Source organism: Galeopterus variegatus, unplaced genomic scaffold, assembly GCF_000696425.1.
Source record: "Galeopterus variegatus unplaced genomic scaffold, G_variegatus-3.0.2 Scaffold1386, whole genome shotgun sequence".
Taxonomy (NCBI): domain Eukaryota; kingdom Metazoa; phylum Chordata; class Mammalia; order Dermoptera; family Cynocephalidae; genus Galeopterus; species Galeopterus variegatus.
In genome coordinates, this window is record NW_007727497.1 from 105,599 (window position 1) to 129,335 (window position 23,737).

The 23,737-nt window shown below is 46.7% G+C and overlaps 1 protein-coding gene across 1 annotated transcript in view; it reads left to right on the plus strand.

Moving 5' to 3' along the window:
- The window catches only part of DNAH2 (dynein, axonemal, heavy chain 2), a 104,518-nt gene that overhangs the window by 51,680 nt on the left and 29,101 nt on the right, over positions 1-23,737 (plus strand). Inside the window, exons 37-61 of the mRNA XM_008576677.1 lie at positions 854-981; positions 1,329-1,481; positions 1,753-1,878; positions 7,843-8,061; positions 8,274-8,391; positions 8,593-8,729; positions 9,305-9,442; positions 9,532-9,690; positions 12,175-12,327; positions 12,523-12,614; positions 12,945-13,143; positions 13,289-13,513; positions 14,394-14,498; positions 15,500-15,688; positions 15,900-15,985; positions 16,122-16,252; positions 16,408-16,557; positions 16,882-17,049; positions 17,307-17,467; positions 17,732-17,871; positions 18,988-19,120; positions 19,220-19,359; positions 21,934-22,144; positions 22,334-22,450; positions 22,653-22,794. Coding sequence (XP_008574899.1) covers positions 854-981; positions 1,329-1,481; positions 1,753-1,878; positions 7,843-8,061; positions 8,274-8,391; positions 8,593-8,729; positions 9,305-9,442; positions 9,532-9,690; positions 12,175-12,327; positions 12,523-12,614; positions 12,945-13,143; positions 13,289-13,513; positions 14,394-14,498; positions 15,500-15,688; positions 15,900-15,985; positions 16,122-16,252; positions 16,408-16,557; positions 16,882-17,049; positions 17,307-17,467; positions 17,732-17,871; positions 18,988-19,120; positions 19,220-19,359; positions 21,934-22,144; positions 22,334-22,450; positions 22,653-22,794 — 3,720 coding nt within the window. The remainder of the gene's footprint in view (positions 1-853; positions 982-1,328; positions 1,482-1,752; positions 1,879-7,842; positions 8,062-8,273; positions 8,392-8,592; positions 8,730-9,304; positions 9,443-9,531; positions 9,691-12,174; positions 12,328-12,522; positions 12,615-12,944; positions 13,144-13,288; positions 13,514-14,393; positions 14,499-15,499; positions 15,689-15,899; positions 15,986-16,121; positions 16,253-16,407; positions 16,558-16,881; positions 17,050-17,306; positions 17,468-17,731; positions 17,872-18,987; positions 19,121-19,219; positions 19,360-21,933; positions 22,145-22,333; positions 22,451-22,652; positions 22,795-23,737) is intronic.

The following is a 23,737-nucleotide window of genomic DNA, read 5'->3' on the forward strand; positions in this document are numbered from 1 at the left end:
GGGGGAGAACTGGGTGTCCAGGGCAAATAATTGTGCATCCTCTCCTTCCTCTTTCATGCCAAAGTATTTAGTCAAATGAAATCTGGCTAAAGATGACAAAGGGTGAGAGAAGGATAAACATCAAGTTTCCTGGGAGGAGGGAAGGCAATCTTACTCTTCTACCTGCAGGGATTACTAACCGCCTCTGTGTATATATGTAGCCCTAGTCTTTTAAGGTACTTATTTGGCTATAGTCTCCCATTGGGCCAGCTCCCAGAATTCTGGTCTATCTGCCATCCCTTTTGCAGAATGGGAGAATCTCCCTAACGTGCAGGGCTTAGGGTCTCTCGTTACTCCTCTCTAGGAACAGCTCTGGGGAAAGGGTCTAGCAGAGAACAGGCCTAGGAAAGGGTTTAGGTACTTAAAGAATCAGAGAAGCAGATTCTGATTAGGACTGATGTGAACTATATGTAGAACTTGGAGAGATGGGAAATTGACAGCTCTGTGATTTGTCTTAGAAATGTCCACACAGAAAGTCTAGGAAAGGGTTTAGGTACTTAAAGAATCAGAGAAGCAGATTCTGATTAGGACTGATGTGAGCTATATGTAGAACTTGGAGAGATGGGAAATTGACAGCTCTGTGATTTGTCTTAGAAATGTCCACACAGAAAGTAAGGAAAGGACCTGAGGTAGGAAAAAGACCAAAGTTGAACAGGAGGAGCCAGGGCTGAGATGATCTTGGAGTTGGAGTTGGGGAGAAAGTTAAGGGTGGAGCTAGGGCTGACGAAAATGGAATTGATTGGGGAGTGGGTTTTGAAAAGCAAGTCAAGATGAGGAAATATATAGATTCTAAATAAATGGCATTATTTTCCAGGCTATGCTGGCCGCACAGAGCTTCCTGAGAATCTTAAATCCATGTTCCGTCCAATTGCCATGGTGGTGCCTGATTCTACACTTATTGCAGAAATCATTCTCTTTGGGGAAGGCTTTGGCAACTGCAAGGTATTCCAATAATCCCTTTTCTCCAATTATTTTATTTCCCTTCCATAAATATTTCCTGGACAGAGGAACCCCGTGAAGGTCTCACAATCAGCTTATCCTATAAGGATCTTAGACTATTGTCAGTAGGATGTGGAGGCAGAAGAATTCAAAGGAGGGAGGTTTCTCTTCTATGATGTCACTAATTGGTGATGGCACGATTCCCATGATCTTCTCAGGATTGTCCACAGAGCACTTCCTAGCTGCTTCAAGTCCCAGGACCTACCTTCTTGTACCTGTAACTGTTCCTAGATGAAGCAGAGGGATTTCTGGGGAGATGGGTTGTTTCCTCCTCTGTTTTGGTTCTCCAGATTCTGGCCAAGAAGGTGTACACACTTTACTCACTGGCTATGCAGCAGCTCTCCAGACAGGATCATTATGACTTTGGCCTACGTGCGCTTACCTCCCTTCTGCGCTATGCTGGCAAGAAGCGCCGCCTACAGCCAGATCTGACTGATGAAGAGGTAGACTAAAGAAATAGCCTTTGGACTTGAACCTCAATTGTCACTGGTCCAATGTGCCTTCACTGAAGTTTTCTCTTCTTTACCCGGATTGGGATTCCCACCCTCATGCCTTGTCCCCTGTGTTGCCTGAGTTCTCTCTGGTGCGTTGCTAAAAACTAACTTTGGTGTATCTGCTGTTCTTGGCTCCTGCCCCTAAGCCCTTTGGAGAAGGGACTCATGAGTACCTAGGCCCTGGCTCCTCAAGCTTGGGTCTCCATCTTTTCCCATCCAGGTTCTGCTGCTCTCGATGAGAGATATGAATATTGCCAAGCTAACTTCAGTTGATGTGCCACTGTTCAATGCCATCGTGCAAGATCTGTTTCCCAGCATTGAGCTGCCCGTCATTGACTATGGCAAGGTATTTATTCCTTGATACTCTCCCTGACTTCATATGTGAATGAATGTGTATCTGGGAACAGGAAGCTTGACTTCCAGGCCTTGTTCTGCCATCCACTAGCTGTGACTTTGAGCAAGGCAGTCGACTTCTCTTTGGGATTCCTTATCTATGAAACAATGCAGATCTATTCACACATTCTACTCTTTGACCACAGCTCCCTGCCCCTCTGACTCACCCGCTCAAGTGCTTCCACACAGCAGCCCTTTGGCTTCATTGAAACCTCTAATCACTTTCTCTGTGTCTGTTAGCCCTTGACTGCCTCTACTTCTCTCCTCATTAAGGGAGTTTTGAGGAGAGACGGCTAGGAACTCTTTGACATGTGAGAGCAGAGGAATGGAAGGAGGAAAAAGAGGATTTTAGAAAGTGTAAGAACTTTCTCTGGCAGTACGGTGATCTAGATACCCCAAATGATTCTTGCAGTTGAAACCACTAAAATGCTGGGTAAAAATATAAAAATGCATCTTTTCGAATTCATTGCTAAGCTGGCAAGAAAGCAAGAATTCTGGGGGTTGGCAGAGAGTGGGGTTGGAGGGTGCGTGGAGTAAAAGTAGGAACCCTGGGAAGGGAGTGAGTGCCAAGACAACGTTCTCCCTGAAAATTTCTGTCCCACTTAAGGCACTATGGATAGGAGATAAAGCAGACCATTTGGAAGCATAACAGAAAGCCCAGTGCTGCATATACCTCAGTCCACAAGGGACAGCACCCTTAGTAAATGAGAAAATGAGGAACCTGCCATTTAAAAGGTACATGCAGAAAAGACACTGGTTTGTCTTGACATCTGATGTTGGAAGGAAAGGGTAAGATCTCCTTTGAGATTTCCTAACCACAGGCCAGCCCTCACATGGTTTCAGGTCACGATTTATTCTACTGTGTAATCCAAAAAACATCTCAAGCTTAGATTTTAATTTTAAGTAGTTCTGGGTGGTTAGTGTCCCCTGGTGACTGGCAAAAGCAAAAGCAAATTATTTCTGGAGGAATGAAACTTCAGCTTATACCTCAAAGAATTCCCACAGATAAGAGTCAAAGAAAATGAGCAACTCATGGTCAAAAATCACAAAACACACAAGGAAACAAGATACCATGAATGGAAGCCAGAGGGATAATAGACAGCAGAATTGGATCAACAAAGACTTCAGATATTGAAACTAATAGGCACAGAATTTCAAAATAACTATGTTTAATATATTTTAAAAAATAGAAGCTTGAAACTATGAGTCAAGAACAAGAGACTTCTGAATGGAGTAGATTTGAAAAAGAACCAATAGAATTTCTAGAAACGAAAAATATTGTAATCAGAAAATGAAAAACCTCAATAGAGAGAGAGCTTCTGGGTACAGAAGGTGGATTCAAATCCACTACAGCTACACTAAGGAAATTTATTTATAAGGCATACATACCCATAGGAATAGGGAGAATGAGAGAGGAGATAACAACCAAATTTTAGACACAGGAAGCAAATGAATATAAGGTGTGGCTTACTTAGCAAGCCTGAGAAGGCTGGAATTGGAGAAAAATTGATAGGCAATATTCAAAAGGCTAAGTATTTGTGGAATTAGGTACCTTGATAAGTGAGTAGTAGGCTGGGGGAGTAAAGGAGGTATAATTAAAACAAGGAGGATTCAAGGATAACTATTTTAGAAGCAGTTAGATCTCTAGATCTCCCCTTCTCTGTGGCCATGGGTGACTATGCCTTCCCTATGCAAGCAGAAGACTAGAGGGTAAAATAATAGGTGTCTGGACTGGGGGACGCCATGTATGGTTGAAGGCCGAGTGAGCCCTATTATGAATGGGGATTAAGTGAATGTTTATATGTTGAATGCTGAGACCCTTAGCTTTCTTTCAACTCTTGGCTCTCAGAATGGTAGCAGCCAGATAGGAAATCAAGGAAACTGGAAGAGTTATCTCTGGGAAATCTGTCTGGTCCAAGAGAAATGACCAAGACTTCAACAACAGGAATTTCTCATTGAAAGTCCCAGATAAATCACCTACAGGGTTGCTCACAGTCTATAAGCCCTACCCACACATGCAGAGCTTCGTTCAGCTTTTTGTCCTCTACCCTTATATATGAGCAGAAAACCAAGGCTCACCAGACACCCGAGGAAAGTCTCTCACATGAAAGAAGCCAAAAACAAATAGGAGACAGCAAATTGGAGAAAATAGATAACAGAAGAAAAAAAAATTTTAATTTATCATTAGTATTCTCAGAGATAAGATTAAGATATTGAATCCATGAAATACTAATGAAATGCTGCTTAAAAAAAGGAATATTCCAGAGAATTGAGCAGACAAGGGGAAAGAGATAAGATTCAAAAGCCAGCCTAGGAAAGATAACATCCAAATAATATGAGTTCCAAAAAGTAGGAATAGAGATAATGGGTGGGGTGGGAACAGTAATGAAACAACTCAAGAAGAATCCTCAGAGCTGAAGGATATAAGTTTACAAAATGAAAGTGTCCAAAGTTCATGATACAGTGGACAATATAAATCTTTATGTAGGTCCATTGTTGTGAAATTTTTAAAACACTAGTACAAGGAGAAGATTTAATAAGCCTCTAAAGAGGAAAAGAAAAAAAAAGAGATGGCATGAAAAAGATCAGAAATCAGAATATTAGGCTTCTCAATAGCAATATTGAGAACCTATAAACAATGTGACAGCCTTCAAAATTCTGGAGGAAAATTATTTCTGAACTCAAATTCTATACCCAGCCAACCTGTCATGTAGGAGGCTGGATCAGAGACATTTTCAGACATGCAAGCTCTCAAAAACTAGCAAACAAACAACCTCCAACATATCCTTTCTCAGAAAGCTGCTAGAGAATGTGCTCTACTAAAATGCAGAAGCGTGCCATATAAGGGGAAGTAGAGGACACGGGACACAGAAGATTCGACCTCCAACATATCCTTTCTCAGAAAGCTGCTAGAGAATGTGCTCTACTAAAATGCAGAAGCATGCCATATAAGGGGAAGTAGAGGACATGGGACACAGAAGATTCATGCAAGGGAGAGGCTAAATAATCCTTGGGATGATGATGAATGGAGATCACAGGGTGACAATTGTGCCTGGGCAAAGGGAGAAGTCAATCCAGATTGGAGCAAATCTGAAGGCTTCATGAGGACTTCTTTAAGAAGAGATTGAGTTGCGATCCGTTGCCGGTCACGAAAAAAGACAAAAAGGAAAAAAAAAAAAAAGAAGAGATTGATACCTGATGTGAAAACCCTTTTTTTTTTCCTTTTTGTCTTTTTTCGTGACCGGTAACGGGATTGCAACCCTCGGTGTCGCGCCTGCACCGCGCTCAACCAGTGAGCGGACCGGTGTCTATATGGGATCCAAACCCTCAGCGGGAGCGCCGCCGCACTCCCAAGCGCCGCACTCTACCAAGTGCACCACCGGCCAGCCCGAAAAACCTTTTGAAAGATTTAGTCAACTGGTAGAGTTTGGAGTTAAGTTAGAGATAGGCATGTTAAAAACTAAGCAAACAAAAAACACAGCAACAGTTAGCCCCTAGGCAAAACAAAAAAGTTGTGCAAGAAAGGAAAAGTTATCTTGCATTCAATAGAATACATTGTTATACTAATATTTAATACTGTTTACAAAAGACACACCTAAAACTGAAAGGACTAAAAGTCAAAGAATAGAAAAAGATATATCAGGTAAATACTAATCAAAAGAAAGCTAGGGAAGCAAAATCAGACAACGTAGATTTTAAGGCAAAAGGTATTACTAGAAATAGAGGGTCACTTCATAATAATAAAACATTCAATTCACCAGGAAGATACAACAGTTCTAAGTTTGGATGCATCTAATAATATAGCCTCAAAATAAATAGAGCAAATTTTGCAGAATTACAAGGAGAAATAGACAAGTCTACCACCATAGTGGAGATCCTAACATCTCTTAGTAGCTGATAGATCAAGCAGACTAAAAATCAGTTATGGGCTGTCTGGTTAGGTCATTTGGGAGCGTGGTGCTGATAACACCAAGGTCAAGAGCTTGGATCCCTATACTGGCCAGCCACCCATAAATAAATAAATAAATAATAAAAATCAATTAGGATATAGAAGATTTGAATAACACAATTAAAAATCTTGGTTTAACGGATATCTGTAGATATCTCAGCCCCTGTGTGGACAATCTGTGGTTGTTTGGCATCACCATCATTTCTGATTCTGAATCATTTTGTTTGTTTTGGGGGGGTTTTGTTTTTGTTTTTGGTGGCTGGCGAGTAAGGGGATCTGAACTCTTGACCTTGGTGTTGTAACACTGCATGCTAACCAAGTGAACTAGCCCGTCAGCCCTGGATCATTTCTTGCACTTATTTACACATAAGTACTTAACACCATCAATACAGTGAAAAAACAATGTGTTCAGGGTAACTGAGCAACATAGCAGCACCACCAGAATACCTGTATCAGCTGTTACACAACAGAAACAACAAACAACGGCGGGCTGAATAAACTGTGTGTTGAGCGCCTGTGTTTTGACTGTGACCCATCACATGAGGTCAGGTGTGGAATTTCCCACTTGTGGCATCATGTTGGCGCTCAAAAATTTTCGGATTTTAGAGCATTTCAGATTTTGGATTTTTCGATTAGGGATGCTCAACCCATAATATAGCTACAAAATCCATAGAACAAAATTGACTTAACCTAAAGGAGAAATAGATAAATCTACAACTCCAGTGGGAGGTCTTGACATACTTCTCTCAGAAATTGATAAGGCAAAGAGGCCAAGAAAATTCATGAAGATATAGATTTGACTGCTTTTAACAGATTTGACCTAACACATATGGAGCATTGTATCCAACAATTGCAGACACACATTCTTCTCAAGTACACATGGAACGTTTATCAAAATTGGCCATATGCTGGGTTATTGAGCATAAATCTCATAAATTTCAAATAACTGAAATTATACAGAGGACGATCTCTGGCCACCCTAAAATTAAGCTAGAAATCAGTAACAAAATATAATTAGAAAAACCCCAAATGTTTGGAATTTAGGCAGTACAATTCTGCATAGCTAATGGTACAAAGAAGGAACTAGAGAGTATTTTAACTGAATAAATAGAAAATGTGACGCACTTGCAATATGATGCTAAACACATACACACAAACATACTAATAAAACTAATTCTCAGGTAGTAAAAGAAAGTAGTATTGGTGAGGCCTCTTAATGGTGTTTGAGAGATAAAAGTAAAGGTCTTGCATCTATTTGAAAGTATTTGGTTGCACGATCTGTGTGTTTTAAAATGTCACACTACTCTGGGACTGACCATCTGTGTCATTACTTTTTACCTTAGGTGATGATTTCTTTCATATTAATCAGGCTTTCCCACCAGACTGTGAGCTCTGCAATAGGATGAAATCTGTTGTGTTTTTTTTAAAAAGATGACCAGTAAGGGGGTCTTAACCCTTGACTTGGTGCTGTCAGCACCACGATCACCCAGTGAGCGAACCGGCCATCCCTATATAGGATCCGAACCCGTGGCCTTGGTGTTATCAGCACTGCGCTCTCCCAAGTGAGCCACGGGCCGGCCCTGGATGAAATCTATTTTGTTCTCAGCTGTATCTGTAGCACCCAGCACATACTGTAGATGCTTCATAAATGTTTGTTGAACGATAATAGAAAAAAATGCGTAGAGCTACATGTCAGACATTGCGCAGATGAGGAAACTAAGGCTGGAAGAAGTAACTTTCTCAGGATCACATAGCTAAAAGCTGGAGATCCAGGCTGGTGACTCCAGAGCCCAGTCTCTTGACTCTGCAGGAGGCCTGCTTCCCATGAATGCACACTTGCGAGTGCAAAGGGCCCTGGCGCCATCTGTAACACTGTGAACACATCCCCCCAGGCACTGGAGAGATTTTGAAAGTCTTTTGGAGGACTCATCCTTTTTCTTCCACTTCCTGTATTTTCTCTTACGTCAGCTGCGGGAGACCGTTGAGCAGGAGATTCGAGATATGGGCCTGCAGAGCACACCATTCACCCTCACCAAGGTTTTCCAGTTGTATGAAACCAAGAACTCCCGTCATTCCACCATGATCGTGGGCGGCACAGGCAGCAGCAAGACCACCTCGTGGCGCATCCTGCAGGCTGCCTTGTCCTCTCTGTGCCGTGCAGGAGATCCCAACTTCAACATTGTTAGGGTACAGAGTTGGAACAATGAGTCAGTGGCAGAGACCTGAGTAGCAGGAAGACAGTGGAGGTTGGGAGCGAGAGTGCACCAAGGTCAGGGAGGGTCAGGCCTGGGAGAGATGAGAGAGGGTAAAGGCAGCTACCTGAGACAGGGGCTGGAAATAAAGGGGATCTTGGGTGTTTTGTCCACCAGCCCTCAAAACCCCTCCGGTGTCATTTTTAGGAGTTCCCTTTGAACCCCAAGGCATTGTCCCTAGGGGAACTGTACGGGGAATATGACCTCAGCACTAATGAGTGGACAGATGGCATCTTGTCTAGCATCATGCGGACAGCATGTGCAGGTATCCGAGGATCACGGGGTGGGGAGAGCAGATGCCTGAATCTCCTAAGGGGGTGGGGAGTCTGGGGATAGGTAGCGTGAGTTTGGGAGAGAAATGCTTGGGGAATGCAGAAGCACAGGCTCACATCTCTGAGGGCATGAGCGTGGAGGCAGGGCGAGGTGAGAAGTTCCCTGGTTTCCTTATCATCCGCCTTCTGCTAAGATGAGAAACCAGATGAGAAGTGGATCCTTTTTGACGGCCCTGTGGACACACTGTGGATTGAGAGCATGAACTCCGTCATGGATGATAACAAGGTTCTGACCCTCATCAACGGAGAGCGCATCGCAATGCCTGAGCAGGTATGGGGGTGCCGCGGACATCCCAGGGCCCTGCTGAAGGGGGGCTGCAGGGCAGGAGCTGGCAGTGGGCAGGGGAGAAGCAGAGATCGAAGAGAAGAGTCAGTTCTGTAGGACGGAGCTGAGGAGGAGGGTGCCTGGATCAGGGAGAGCTGTGACTAAAGAAAAAATGCTTTGCCTCCCTGGGTATTGAGAACACCTGTACAGAAAAGAACTTTGTGCACTAGGGAGCATTCTGGAGACTTCGGTGGCCCTCGTCAGCCTCGCTTCCACTCACGTACGAGGCATGACCTTCATTTGTGTGCTCAGGGTCATGAATTCACGGGCTGTCAAGCCCACCCTTTCCCATCCACTCAAACAATGCAAGCGAGAGAGTGATTTTTTCATAGGCACAACTGTGAACAATTTCTTTTAAGCAGCAAACCATTTGTGAACCTCAGGCCTTTATTTTCCCTGCCACACTTTGTACTTGATGGAGATGCCTTGGGGCATCAGAGTTCTGGGGTGTTTCTATTATTATTGATAGGGAAGAGGTGGGTGGAGAGAAAGATGAGGTTTTGACACAAGTATATCCTTAGGTATCTCTCCTGTTCGAAGTGGAGGACTTGGCGGTGGCCTCTCCAGCGACTGTGTCTCGCTGCGGGATGGTCTACACTGACTACGTTGACCTGGGCTGGAAGCCCTATGTTCAGTCGTGGCTGGAGAAGAGGCCAAAGGTGTGGAGGAAATTGAGGAGAGGGAAAGTAAGCAGGGTGGGCCACGGGACACAAGAGCAAATAAAGAACCCCTTCTTATTCACCTCCAGACTGAGACAGAGCCCCTTCAACGCATGTTCGAGAAGTTCATCAACAAGATGCTGACCTTTAAGAAGGACAACTGCAACGAGCTGGTGCCCCTCCCCGAGTACAGTGGCATCATCTCCCTGTGCAAGCTGTACTCTGCCCTGGCCACACCAGAGAATGGGGTGAGGGCAGGACCCAGACTGGGGCCACACGCAGGGAGGGCTCACAGCCGCGCAGGGACAGCTTCAGGGAAAGGGTGTGTCAGACACAGTGTGATCAGCAGGCTTGGGTGGAGCAGAGACTCCAAGGGGAGGCCTCAGTGGCCATGGAGTGACAGGGGGGGGGGTGTGTGTTGAGCTCAGAGGCCAGATGAGGGCTTCTAAATTGAATATAGGATGCAATGGGGTCTCACTCTTAATTTCCCACCCATATTTTGGAGCTGAGGATAGTTCATTCAGCTCCCGATTATAAATATTAAGTCTTGGTATATGTGAAGTCCTGGGATACTATTTCTGTTGGAAAGAGTTCCCAGTCTAATCTGATGAGGGGTTTTAGAAATTTTCAGATTGATATTTAAGAAAAATATTATTCAGTTTAGAGTTATGGAGTAAGGATGAAAATTTGATATTTTCTGTTGAGATTAAGTTGCTGTCTAGAAATGGTTCATATTGCTTTAAGGACATTGCCAGATAACTACAGTATTAATATATTATTAACAACATTTAATATTTATGACAGTATACATTGTTTCTAGTACAGTTAATATAAATTAAAAATATGTAGATGAACTAGCAAGGTAATGTGTGGGAAGAGGACAATTATATGGTGTCAGTGGCACACAGGTGCTGAGGAGGACTGGCTGGGTAGGGGAGGTGTCCTGGGTAAGCAGAGGTGGAAGAACAGCCTTCACAAGATCAGGGACACACGAGTCGGTCTCGGCTGGGCAGGGCGGGTGGTGTGGTGGTTTGTAGCTGGACAGGGCGGGGCAGCACAGTGGCAGGTGGTGTTTGCATGTGCAGCAGAGACCCCGAGGAGGGGACCTGAGCATGAGGATGATGAATGTGTCGTGTGTTGGGGTGAGCTGGGAGGACAGACTAAAGATTCTGGATTGAATATGGCAGAGAATAGATTCTCAGTATAATTTCCCACCTGTATTTGGGGGATTGAGGACTATTCTAATACCAAGTACAGTACTCTGGACTGGACAGCATCCGGTACAGCACAGTATCTGTATTTCTAGGTATTTAAATTCAGAACTCAGGCGGACCCCGTGGCTCACTCGGGAGAGTGCGGCGCTGGGAGTGCAGCGGTGCTGGGAGTGCAGCGGTGCTCCCACCTCGGGTTCAGATCCTATATAGGGATGGCCGGTGCGCTCACTGGCTGAGCATGGTGCAGGCGACACCAAGCCAAGGGTTGTGATCCCCTTACCGGTCACATAAAAAATAAAATAAAATAAAAAAATAAATTCAGAACCCCTCCTCAAGAGCTCCCCACCCATGGCCATGGCTGTGTCACGTGGTAGGTTAGGCATGATAGGAAGGGTGCTGAGCTGGCTGTCCGCTGGCTGTTCTCCCCAAGGATGGTGCCGGGTGCTCCATGCACCCTAACAGAGGAACAGCACCCTGTCATGTGCCCCCTGGGTGGGGGTTGAGAGCATGAGCTCTAAATATACTGTTTCCACTATTAAGTTGGTACATTTTAAAATTTAATTATTCATTATACAAGTTTTGCTGAGGGGCTGGCCAGTTAACTCACTTGTTTAGAGCGTGGTGCTGATAACACCATGTTCAAGGGTTTGGATCCCCATACTGGCCAGCCACCAAAAAAAAAAAAAAAGAAAGAAATTGTTGAGTCTAGTTTCCTTTCTTTTTATTTTTTAATTTTTTCAAAAGATGACCGGTAAGGGGATCCTAACCCTGGACTCGGTGTTGTCAGCACCACGCTCTCCCAAGTGAGGCACGGGCCATCCCTAGTTTCCTTTCTAAAAATTAGAATTTTTCACACAAAGCTACAGTCCTTTCTGATCGCCTCCCTCCTCCCAGTCCTCATCTACTCCCGCCTCCTTCCACACAAGTAATTACTGTAGTATGTTTGCGTGTGTCATTCCAGACCTTTTAAAAAGTACATGTTTACATACAAGCCCATAGGTATCCATAGAAAATGTGTTATTTAAAAATACGTATTATGCTACATGCCCCATCAATATGTTTTTGAGTTGTATGTTGCTACATGTGGATTTATTTCATTGCTTTGACTGCTGTACACTATTCCATGGTAGAATACTACATTTTATTTTTCTGTCCCTCTACTGGTAGACGTTTAGGTCATCTACAGTATTTTGCAGTTACAAACAAGTCATCACATATGTTCCGGACCTGTCTCCTCGAGCACCTATGGTTGCTTCTCCAGGGCAGGCCTGGTGTGGCTGGATCATGGCTGTGTCTTTGTGACTTAGAGAGGAAGCTCAGGGCAACTGCTGAGCTACAAGAAGTTTCAGCTTTATCTAAATCTCTCAGTAGGTTGTAGATAAACATGCACATTTGGAAAAGAATGATGTGGTTTTCACCTAGAATTAGGAAGGGAAGAAGAATCTAGGCCTTCGTGATGACCTGCTGAAGTAGGTCCCTCCATCTCTCACAGGTTTTCCCTTCTCTTCTTGCACCCAGGTGAACCCAGCTGATGGTGACAACTATGCCACCATGGTAGAGATGACATTTGTGTTCAGCATGATCTGGTCTGTGTGTGCCTCTGTGGATGAGGATGGTCGCAAGAAGATCGACAGTCACCTCCGAGAGATCGAGGGCTCCTTTCCCAATAAGGTCAGGGCACTCAAACCCAGCTGTCCTATTTGTTCTATTTTGCCAGAACCCACGGGCATCCCTGACCCTCAGGCTCTGCTTGAGTTTCAGCCTGCTGACCCCGCCCTTTCTTCCACCCTGTGGTCTATGAGCCTCTCTTGGGGCTGGGGAGACGTAAGGAGGGCTTTGGTCACCTGATACACATGCCCTCCGTAGGACACAGTGTATGAGTATTTTGTGGACCCCAAAATGCGGAGTTGGACATCATTTGAAGATAAGCTTCCTAAGAGCTGGCGCTACCCTCCCAAGTAAAGCAGGGCCTGGGGTGCGGGGAGGGCTTGGGGCTGCAGTTGGTGCGAGAGGTGGCAAGAGAGGCGGGGCCTAGAAGCAAAAGCGAGCTGTAGAGAGGAGAAGGTGGGTCTCAGAAAAGCGATGGCTCGAGTACAGGACACAGACCTGGAGGACTTGGGACAGGGTCCTTAAGGAGAGTGCCCACCCCCCAGGTCCCACAGGAGGCAGGGCTGGTGATTAGGGAGTGGTGACACTGGAGGAAGTTGAACGCTGGGAGGAAGAGTGAAGTGGGCGTCAGAAAGGACCGGGCCAGTGATCCCGGAGACACCGTTCCTTTTCTTCCCTAGTGCCCCCTTCTATAAGATCATGGTGCCTACCGTTGACACTGTTCGCTATAACTACCTGGTGAGCACCTTGGTGGCCAACCAGAGTCCTGTCCTGCTGGTGGGTCCTGTGGGGACTGGAAAGACCTCCATTGCCCAGAGTGTTCTGCAGTCCTTGCCCTCCAGCCAGTGGTCGGTGCTCATTGTCAACATGTCTGCGCAGGTGCTTTGGGGGACTCGGGGTAGGCTGCCCACACACTCCCTGCCTTCTGCTGTCCCCTGGGATCCCAATGCCTGGCTGACACTCCCCTCTAAGCCCATATTTCTCTTGGGGGACCCAAGCATTCCTTCTGCTCCTTTTTCACCAGACCACATCCAATAACGTGCAGAGCATCATTGAGAGCAGGGTGGAGAAGCGGACCAAGGGGGTCTATGTGCCATTTGGGGGCAAAAGCATGATCACCTTTATGGATGACTTAAATATGCCAGCTAAGGATGCATTTGGGTCCCAGCCACCCCTGGAGCTGATTCGCCTGTGGATTGACTATGGCTTCTGGTATGATCGTCTGAAGCAGACGATCAAGTACATTCGAGTAAGCATCCTGAGAATTTGCCCTCCAGGCCTCTGTTCCCTCCTGTGATCGGCTCAGTCCCCACTCCTCTGGGACCCTAGGATATAATCTTGTAATCCTATGTTCCTCCCCACGCAGGAGTATCCTGCTACTTTCTCAAGATCTAGTCATCTGGCTCCTAAATTATCGACTATTAATTGACTCCCCTTACTGACCTTTCCCTACACTTTGTGATGAAAGGATCCTGTCCTCTGTCTTCTAGTCCTTTTCCAGGCCCCTTATACTTGGTCTCTCCTCTAAGGACCATCTAGGAGCCTGGGTCCATAACTCCACATTGCCGGGGCTTCTCTGTCTCACAGTGTAGCTGTGACCACCTCTGTGGTGTTGGTTCTCTGCTTCCCCCACGGCCCGGGCATCTCCCTTCCGTCCTGGCTCTTCGCCCATGGGATTTTGAGTGTCTTGTTTGTTTCTCTTTCTTTCATCAACGGGTGCCCATCTATCTGGCGCTCAGAGTCAAAAACTTGCCTGATAATATGTTTCTATTTTCTGAGAGAGAACAAATGTGTGTATAGATATATACAATTTAAAAAGAAAAAAAGAGAGAAAAGTCTAGAAGACATAATGAAAATATTGGTTTTTACTTACCTGTATTTTCTAATTTGGGTATATGGATCATAATGATGAAATAAAGACAAATATATTACTTTAATAATTCTGAAAAAAAATTTTTCTAATCCTTTTTTTCTTGTCACCTCTCCCTAACCCCACTACTCCATGTTCCAGCCTACTCATTCTGTCCCTGTCCCTCTTTCCGTTTGTCCCTCCACTGTCTTCCCCGCTCCTTCTACATCCTCCCTATTTCCGTGCCTCGTCTCACCCCTCTTCCCACCTGTCTCTCTAGGACATGTTCCTGATGGCTGCCATGGGCCCTCCTGGGGGTGGACGAACTGTCATCTCCTCAAGGCTACAGAGTCGCTTCAACATTATCAACATGACCTTCCCCACAGTGAGGGCAAATGGGGGCTGCTGGGAGAGGGGACTGTAGAATGCAAAACTGTCCCTGTCCCAGAGAATGAGGGGGCAGATCAAGGAAGGAGTTGAGGGACCCTGAGCAGCGTTGTCTACAGGGAACTAAACACTTGGAGGTGGGACTGTCTGTCAAAGCCTTGCTTTCTTCTGAGCTAGGAGAACTACAGGGTGTAAGTGTACTTTGCTGGCTCTGGAATGTGAAGCCTTGTGGTCCCAATGGGCAGAGAAGGTGGTGGGGCCCTGATGGACCAAGGGAGGTCTGTAGATCCTACAAAGCTGAGGGCCGAAAGCAGTGCTAGGGTTAGGGAGGCGAGTGAAGCTCTCACCTCAGGGCACAATTTAAGGGGGCATTAAAAAACTCAGTAATCAGGAGAAATAAGATTTTAATACAGTATTTTTTAAAAATTAAAATTAATGCCTAAAATTTGTGAGGAATGAAATACCAAAATTTTAAATAAATACAAGATCAGTGCAGTGCAGTGCTAAACCATACTGGAGCCTGAGACAAAAGGAGAAATCAGGAACACCGATCCAGTCTTTATTTGAAATCTTTGTATTTGTTCATCAGGAATATTTTGCATTAAATTTGATTTTTAAATGTTGTAGTAAAATATCATTTGTCTTGATTTCTGAGTATTTTTTTTTTTTTTTTGTCTTTTTTCCGTGTCCGGCAACGGATCGCAACCCTCAGTGTCGCCCCCGTACCGGACCGGGACCGGCAACGGGATTGCAACCCTCGGTGTTGCCCCCGCGCCTCGCTCAGCCAGTGAGCTGGAACCGGTCTGCATGTGGGATCCAAACCCTCGGCGGAAGCGCTGCCGCGCTTCCCAAGCGGTGCACTAGCGCAGTGTGCCACCGGGCCGGCCCCCTGAGTATTTTTTAATGTCCCCTTAAATCTGCCCATGAGGCTAGCTCTTCTTTCCCCGACTCTTGCCCAGCCAGGGGCCTCGGAAAATAAGTCTGAGGGCCTGTTTCTAGGAATCCCAGATCATCCGCATATTTGGCACCATGATCAATCAGAAGCTTCAGGACTTTGAGGAAGAGGTGAAGCCCTTTGGGAATGTAGTGACCGAGGCCACCTTGGACGTGTACAATACAGTAGTACAGCGCTTCCTGCCCACACCTGCCAAGATCCATTACCTCTTCAACCTTCGAGACATCTCCAAGGTGAAACTCCGTCTGACCTTGCCCCTTTTCTCTTCTCAGAATAAGCCTTAGAAATCACAAGCATAAAGCACATCAAAAGTCGCCTTCATCCTCAAATGCTTCATTCTCTGGCCTTACCTTTAAAACAACTAGAAACTATACTCTAAAAAAACGAACATCTGGAGGGAATCTCTTTCATCTCTCCATCCAAATAGTCACTTCTCTTCCCCAGGTGTTCCAGGGCATGCTTAGAGCCAACAAGGACTTCCACGATACCAAGTCAAGCATCACACGACTCTGGGTCCATGAATGTTTCAGGTGACATGCACGTGTCCTGGTCAGATGCAGGCTTCTTCAGCCTTGCCCCCAACCCCTGCCTTCAACCCTGGCCTGACTGGCATTCCCTTTGCCAGGGTCTTTATTGCCAGATCTCACCCCAACTCCCTCCCAACAGAGTCTTCTCTGACCGACTGGTTGACACGGCAGATGCGGAAGCTTTCATGACCATCCTGAGTGACAAACTTGGCTCCTTCTTTGACCTCACATTTCACAATCTCTGTCCCAGCAAACGTCCTCCTATCTTTGGTGAGCCGGGAGCTGTGACTCCTGTAGGCTTGAGACTTTGGGAGACTGTGGTTAGAAGGAGAGGCGGGACATGGAATCCTATGTTTAGGGTTGTGAGGGGAGGTCTGGGGAAGACCCGGTATTTGAGACTCTGACACCCTGTTCTTGTGGCTCAGGAGACTTCCTGAGAGAGCCCAAGGTGTATGAAGATCTGACAGATCTGACAGTACTGAAGACAGCCATGGAGACAGCGCTCAATGAGTACAATCTGTCACCTGCGGTCGTGCCAATGCACCTGGTGCTTTTCCGAGAGGCTATTGAACACAGTGAGCACTTGTGACTCCCACCCCCTTCCCATCATCCCTGTTTCTAAGGAAATAGGGATCTCTTCCCAGGTCTGTCCCAAATCAAGTCCTGGAAGTAGTCTTCCTCCCTGGCCCCAGATGCCTTTGTGGCAGTGGGTGTTTTAGCAGACAAGGTGGAGGTAAAAAGTTGAATTGCTACCAGAGCCTTAGGCACCAATCTCTTCCCACACCTCTTGGTTCCTCTACTCCAGTTTTCAGGGGTCCCAATCCCTAGCCTAGGGCCTGGAGGTCCCCTGACTTTGGTCAGCCAACTAATCACCCTCATCACCCCACCCCCACCCCCAGTCACACGGATCGTGCGGGTGATTGGACAGCCTCGGGGCAACATGCTCTTGGTGGGCATTGGGGGCAGCGGTCGTCAGAGTCTGGCCCGCTTGGCTTCATCCATCTGCGAGTACATCACCTTCCAGATCGAGGTCACCAAGCAGTATCGGAAGCAGGAGTTCCGAGATGGTATGGCTGGGTTTCTGAAGTGGCAGAGGGTTTGGGGCTAGGAACGAAAGATCACAGACTCCAAAGTTCCTGCAGTGATAAGACAGGAGAGAAGGAAGCTGGACGAGGTGTACCTGGCCTGTGGTGGGTACAGGATGGTGCTGCGTGTGTGCTGCAGGCTGGGGGAAGGGCTCCTAAATCTCAAAGGAGGAAAAATGAATGGGGAATCTTAAGCAAGTCTGTTCTTTGCCCTCTTCCTCCTTCCCTCATCTGGCCAGACATCAAGCGTCTGTATCGCCAGGCTGGGGTAGAGCTCAAGACCACGTCTTTCCTTTTTGTGGACACCCAAATTGCTGATGAATCCTTCCTAGAGGACATTAACAACATCCTCAGCTCAGGCGAGGTCCCCAATCTCTACAAGGCTGATGAATTTGAAGAGGTACGGTTCCTTCCACACCCACTGCTGGTCGCTCCTCCGGCCTTCCTAACTAACCCCTGAAGAACCACAGATCCCAGGATCTGCCTCTGCAGCCCCCACTGTCCGGCTCAGCCCCGTAAGGTTCAAGGGCTCTTCCTCTTCAGCCTTCTTCCCTCCAGGGACCTGCTGGGCAAAGCTGCTTTAAAACCCATGCCTAGCCTGCTGCCCCCAGTGATTCTGCCACTGACATTTCAACACCTCTGTCTCCGTGTGGCTTCTGTCCAGATCCAGACGCACATCATAGACCAGGCCCGTGCGGAGCAGGTGCCCGAGTCCTCGGACAGCCTCTTCGCCTACCTCATCGAGCGCGTGCGGAACAACCTGCACATTGTGCTCTGCCTGAGCCCTGTGGGGGACCCCTTCAGGTGACTCCTGCCACAGCCTCCTTGTCCCTGTGGGCCCAGCACTCTCCCTGCAGCCCTTCTCCCCTCTGTTGGCCCCTCGTGCCTTCTGCAAGTGAGTGTCCTGAATGGCAGCAGGCCCTCCTGCCTGGCTCGTCCGTCTCCTAGCCACAGGCTGTGCCTCTATCAGGAAATTCCCTCGGCTGACACGGGAGTCATCCATCCCTTTTGCTATGGCTAGATGTTTGTTGGTGGTGTGTTGTTTGGTTTTGTTTTATTGTTTTTAATTTTTAATTGTGATAAAAAACAAACAACATAAAATATGTCCTGTTAACTATTTTTGAGTGTACAGTTCAGTAGTGGTAAATATATTCACATTGTCGTGTGACAAGTATCTAGAACTTTTTCATTTTCCCGAAGTAAAACTCTGTACCCATTAAACAGTAGCCCCCATTCCCCTGGCCCCGGGCAGGTGCTGTTCTGCTTCCTGTTTTTTTGAGACTAGATACCTCATGTAAGAGGAATGTCTTTTTGTCACTTGCTTATTTTACTTAGCCTCATATCCTCAAGGTTCATTCGTGTTGTAACATGTGACATATTTTAAAGGCCGAATAACATTTCATTGTATGTATATACCACGTTTTCTTTATCCGTTCTTGGTATGACTAGATTTTAAGGGCATCAGAAACTGGGAGGAGGACAGACACCTTGTGCCAAAAGACTCTTTGGGTTACCACTTTGTTTTTCATGTTCGTGGTATATGGTGTATCTACCAGGTGCCAGGCACTGTGCTAAGCATTTTACATGTGTCACCTCCCTGAATCCCCTAACGCTCCTAGTATGTATCGTTATTCCTGTTTTAGAGATAAGGAAAATGATGTTCAAAGAGGTTAGACACCTTGATGTCCAAGATCCACACCTAGAAAGGGTGGAACCAGGTCTTTCTGACCCCAGAGGCTGTTCTTCAAGGCTACATAGGACAAATTCTGAGGGGGCAGAATCTGGACAAGGAGCTGCAGGAGCAAGGGGATGGGGCATGTAGGTTTCTGGAAAGCAGTTGGACGTGTGTGGGGAAGGCAGGAGCGGGAGGCTGTGTCTGTGAACTGACGTTACTGCCTCTCATAACCAACCCCTCTCCAGGAACTGGATCCGCCAGTACCCAGCCTTGGTGAACTGCACAACCATCAACTGGTTCTCAGAGTGGCCCCGTGAGGCCCTGCTAGAGGTGGCTGAGAAGTACCTCGTGGGAGTAGACCTGGGAACTCAAGAGAATGTGAGGCCCCCTGCCTGCCTCTCACCAGAGCCCCCCTCCCTCTCTCCCACTTCCTTTCTCTATCTGCCTTTGTCATCCATTCTGTGTCACTGGCCTCAGATCCACAGGAAGGTGGCCCAGATCTTCGTCACCATGCACTGGTCAGTGGTCCGGTATTCTCAGAAGATGTTGTTAGAACTGCGAAGATACAACTACGTCACACCCACCAACTACCTGGAACTCGTGTCTGGATATAAGAAGTATGAAGGAGGACAGGGGACGTGGAGAGCCAGGCAGCTCGGTGTCTTTTGAGGGCGATGGGTGAAAGGATGTAATGGGAAATATCCAGGAGCTGGCCAAGGGGACCAGCTTGAGGACTGGGGTGCTAATGTGCAATTAGAGGTGCAAAGGTCTTAGTTCTGTCCAATAATTGATAAGGGAGAGAAGGGGCTTCCAGTTGGAGGGGCATCTCTAGAGCCCCCTGGCTGTGTGTCCTGGAGGAGCTGGCCAAGGGGACCAGCTTGAGGACTGGGGTGCTAATGTGCAATTAGAGGTGCAAATGTCTTAGTTCTGTCCAAGAATTGATAAGGGAGAGAAGGGGCTTCCAGTTGGAGGGGCATCTCTAGAGCCCCCTGGCTGTGTGTCCTGAGCTCCAACCCCTCTCCACACCCTCTCTGTCCTTATTTTCTGGAATGAAGTTTCTCCGTCTTTTTCCGACCATAATACAACTGGAACGTCGCCATACCATACCTTTACTCTCTGTCTTTCATGCCTTCTAGACTTTCCACCTGTATGAGAGAAAAAACCAAAGTGTTTTTCCTGTTCTCACACTCAACATGGTACTTCGCTTCTGACACCAGATGTGTATGGGGTTTTCCTCACACACCAATTTTCCAGTGGACACTGACTGGGCGTCCTACAATTTAACCCATTCCTGACACTATCTACATGGCATTGGAGTCAGATCCGACAGGTTGAGGGCTCAGTCCTGCGAGACTGCCCCCTACTCAGATGGCAATCACAAGCCCCAGGTTGTTTCACCCGTGCTTCTGACCAGTCAGCTACAAATGCGTGGTTCCCACGACCCCCTCCTCAGGTTCAGTTAATTTGCTAGAGTAGCTCACAGAACTCAAGGAAATACTTTACTTACTACTGCAGATTTATTACAAAGGATATTTTAAAGAATACGAATGAACAGCCAGATGAAAAGACACATTGGGTGAGGTTTCTCAAGGCCTCACGTGCAGGAGCTTCTGTTCCTGTGGAACTGGGGCACACCGCCCTCCCGGCGTGTGGATGTGTTCTTGTTCACCAACTGGGAAGCTCCCCAAGCCCTGTCCTTTTGGGTTTTTATGGAGACTTTATTACACAGGCATGATTGATTACATCATCGGCTACTGGTGATCATCTAGACCTCCAGCCCCTCAACTCTACCTGGAAGTTGGGGAGTGGGGCTGAAAGTTCCAACCCTCTAATCACAGGGTTGGTTCCCTGGCAGCCAGCCCCGATTCTGAGGCTATGGAGGAGCTCCGAACCACCAGTCATCTCACTGGCATATGAAAAGACACATTACTTTGGAGACTCCAAGAGTTTTAGGAGCTGTGTAGCAGGAAATGGACAAAAAGACCACATATGTATTTCTTATTATAAATTGCAATATCATACCACCATTCCCAAGAATTTTATATTCATTCATTAAGTTATTGGGTGTCTTTTTAGGTGTACAACACAGTGATAATTGTGTTCGAACGAATTTGAAGGATGTAAGAGAAATAGAGGGGAAAAACCCATTTACTGGATTCAGTATTTTAATTAAGGTGAAGAAAAAGCCATTTGTAATAATAGTGATAGTCAGCATTTATTCATTCATTTGACAGGTATTTTTGAGCACGTACTATACGGCAGGCATATAGATACTTGTAACACACCAGTGAACAAAATAAAGGCCCTGCCTTCTCTGGGTGCACAGACTTTCATTCTATCTGGTTTACTACCTGCCAGTCACTGTGATAAGTCATTTACATGCGTTTTTTCACTTAGTCTAGAAAACAGCCCACATAGACATTTTTTGGTTTTTTTGGCCTAAACAGTGTTAAAAACTTTTTAAGTGAGTTATTGACATTTAAAACATGGGAACCTTAGAAAAAGCCACATTTCTAGTTTTCCTTTAAAAATCAGAAATTGTGTACCAGCCAGCCACCAAAAAAAAAGATCAGAAATTGTGGCAATACTGGGAAGGCCCACATTCATTCATTCCCACAGGGGAAAAGCAGGCTGGAGCCGATGACAGCCGCCCCCTTGGGGTGGGTTCATGTTTCTGATTTACTGCAGCCCACCTGTCTGCTGCACAATGGGGAATAGTGGAAGATTCTCCAGTAGGGGAAGCGGTGTGGTAGAAACAGTATTTAACAAGCTGATTTTTTTTTTTTTTTAAAGATGACCGGTAAGGGGATCTTAACCCTTGACTTGGTGTTGTCAGCACCAGGCTCTCCCAAGTGAGCTAACCGGCCATCCCTAGAGAGGGATCCGAACCCGTGGCCTTGGTGTTATCAGCACCACACTCTCCCAAGTGAGCCACAGGCCAGCCCTTAACAAGCTGATTTTGATGGTAGTTTGTAGAATAAATCAGACGGACAAGAGCCTGAAAACAAGAAGACCAGTTGGAAAGCTGTTGGCAATGATGAGGCAGGAAATGATAAAAACTTGACTAAGGGTGGGGGTGGCAGCCACAGAAAGGAAGACAGGGACCCGGGACACACTGGGAAGGCAGACCCTATAAGACACACCCCTATGTGGGAGCCCAGCCTCCCCACCCACGAACCTGCTCTCCCCAGGTTGCTGGCAGAAAAGCGGCAGGAGCTGCTGGACCAAGCCAACAAACTGCGGACAGGACTGTTTAAGATTGATGAAACGAGGGAGAAGGTGGAAGTGATGTCGTTGGAGCTGGAGGATGCTAAGAAAAAGGTGGCAGAGTTCCAGAAACAGTGTGAGGAATACCTGGTCATCATCGTGCAGCAGAAGCGGGAAGCTGACGAGCAGCAGAAGGTCAGGGCGCCCACGCCTGCCCTTCCTCCCCGGGAAGAGGCTCTGGGTCTCCATCAGTCACCGCGTCAGGGGACTCAGGCTCCTCACATTCCACACCTCAGATTTTCTTTAGCTTTCTCTTTCATCTTTTGCACCAAAATCTTTGCCCAAGGCAAAGGCCAAAGAATCGTATTCTCTTATCATCCCTAGGCCGTAACAGCCAATAGTGAAAAGATTGCAATCGAAGAAGTTAAGTGCCAGGCACTGGCTGACAACGCCCAGAAGGATCTAGAAGAGGCATTGCCTGCTCTAGAAGAGGCCATGAGGGTACCAGGGGCGGGTGCAAGGAGGGGTGCCAGGAGCTTGGGGGCCTGGGGAAGGGAACGGGGCTGGCTGTCTTTGTCCTCCGGGTCCCTGGGGAGGTGGGAAGAAGAGGTGGTACCTGAGCTAGGCCCTGTCTCCATAAAGGACCTGCACTACCACCTGAGTTGACGCTGGCCCTGTTCCTTCAGTTAATTCCTTTTCCCAGGCCCTGGAGTCTCTCAACAAGAAGGACATCGGTGAGATCAAGTCTTACGGACGGCCCCCTGCCCAAGTGGAGATGGTGATGCAGGCGGTCATGATTCTTCGAAGCAATGAGCCCACGTGGACGGAGGCCAAGAGGCAGCTAGGTAAGCCGAGAACCACGAGATCACCGACTTAGTTCACCCAGTGTTTACTGGACATTTGCTGTGTATCAGACGCTCGGAGAGACGGGGATGGAGGTGGAATGGTACCGGCCCTCAAGAGCGCAGAGCCTACTAGGAAAGAGAAGACATAAATGTCAGTTCAGATTCTTTAGTTGTAAGTAACAGAAAACAGCTCATCTTAATACAGACTATCCCCGACTTAAAATGGTTCGACTTAAAATTTCTTGACTTTACCATGGTACCTGTACAACTGTTCTGTTTTTCACTTTCAGTACAGTATTCAACAAGTTACAGGAGATATTCAACACTTTATTATAAAATAGGATTTGTGTTAGATCATGTTCACCAATTGAAGGCTAATGTAAGTGTTCTGAGCACGTCTAAGAAAGGCTGGGCTAAGCTATGGTGTTCAGTAGATGTATTAAATGCATTTTCGACTTACGATATTTTCAACTTACTTTGGGTTTATTGGGATGTAACCCCATTGTATGTTGAGGAGCATCTATATAAGCAAAAAAAAGAAAAATTGTCATAAAAATACAGGAATGTATTGCAAAATCTAAGGGCAGGATGCCTTCAGGCCCCCAAAATGGAAAAGAATCAGAAAATGGAAAATGGGACTTTTTCTGTTTCATTCTGGTAGTTTTCTCTGCTTTGGGTTCCTGTGATAGAATAGCCAGTGAGCCGTAGTTTTGCAACCCCAGCCTAGAAGAAAGTTCAAAGCATATAGAAAGAATGATGTGCAGGGTGGTTTGGCTGAGACTGTTCAAGGTAAGTGATGGGAGATGAGGCTAGGAAGGCTGTGGGGGGGCCTGGGGACTGCGAAGTTTTACTAGAGAAGGGACCAGGGTCAGAGAGAGGAACTAGGGACGAGGTCAGATATTTTGGTCTTGGGAATTGAGCCCAGGAACAGTGGAGGTGGAGG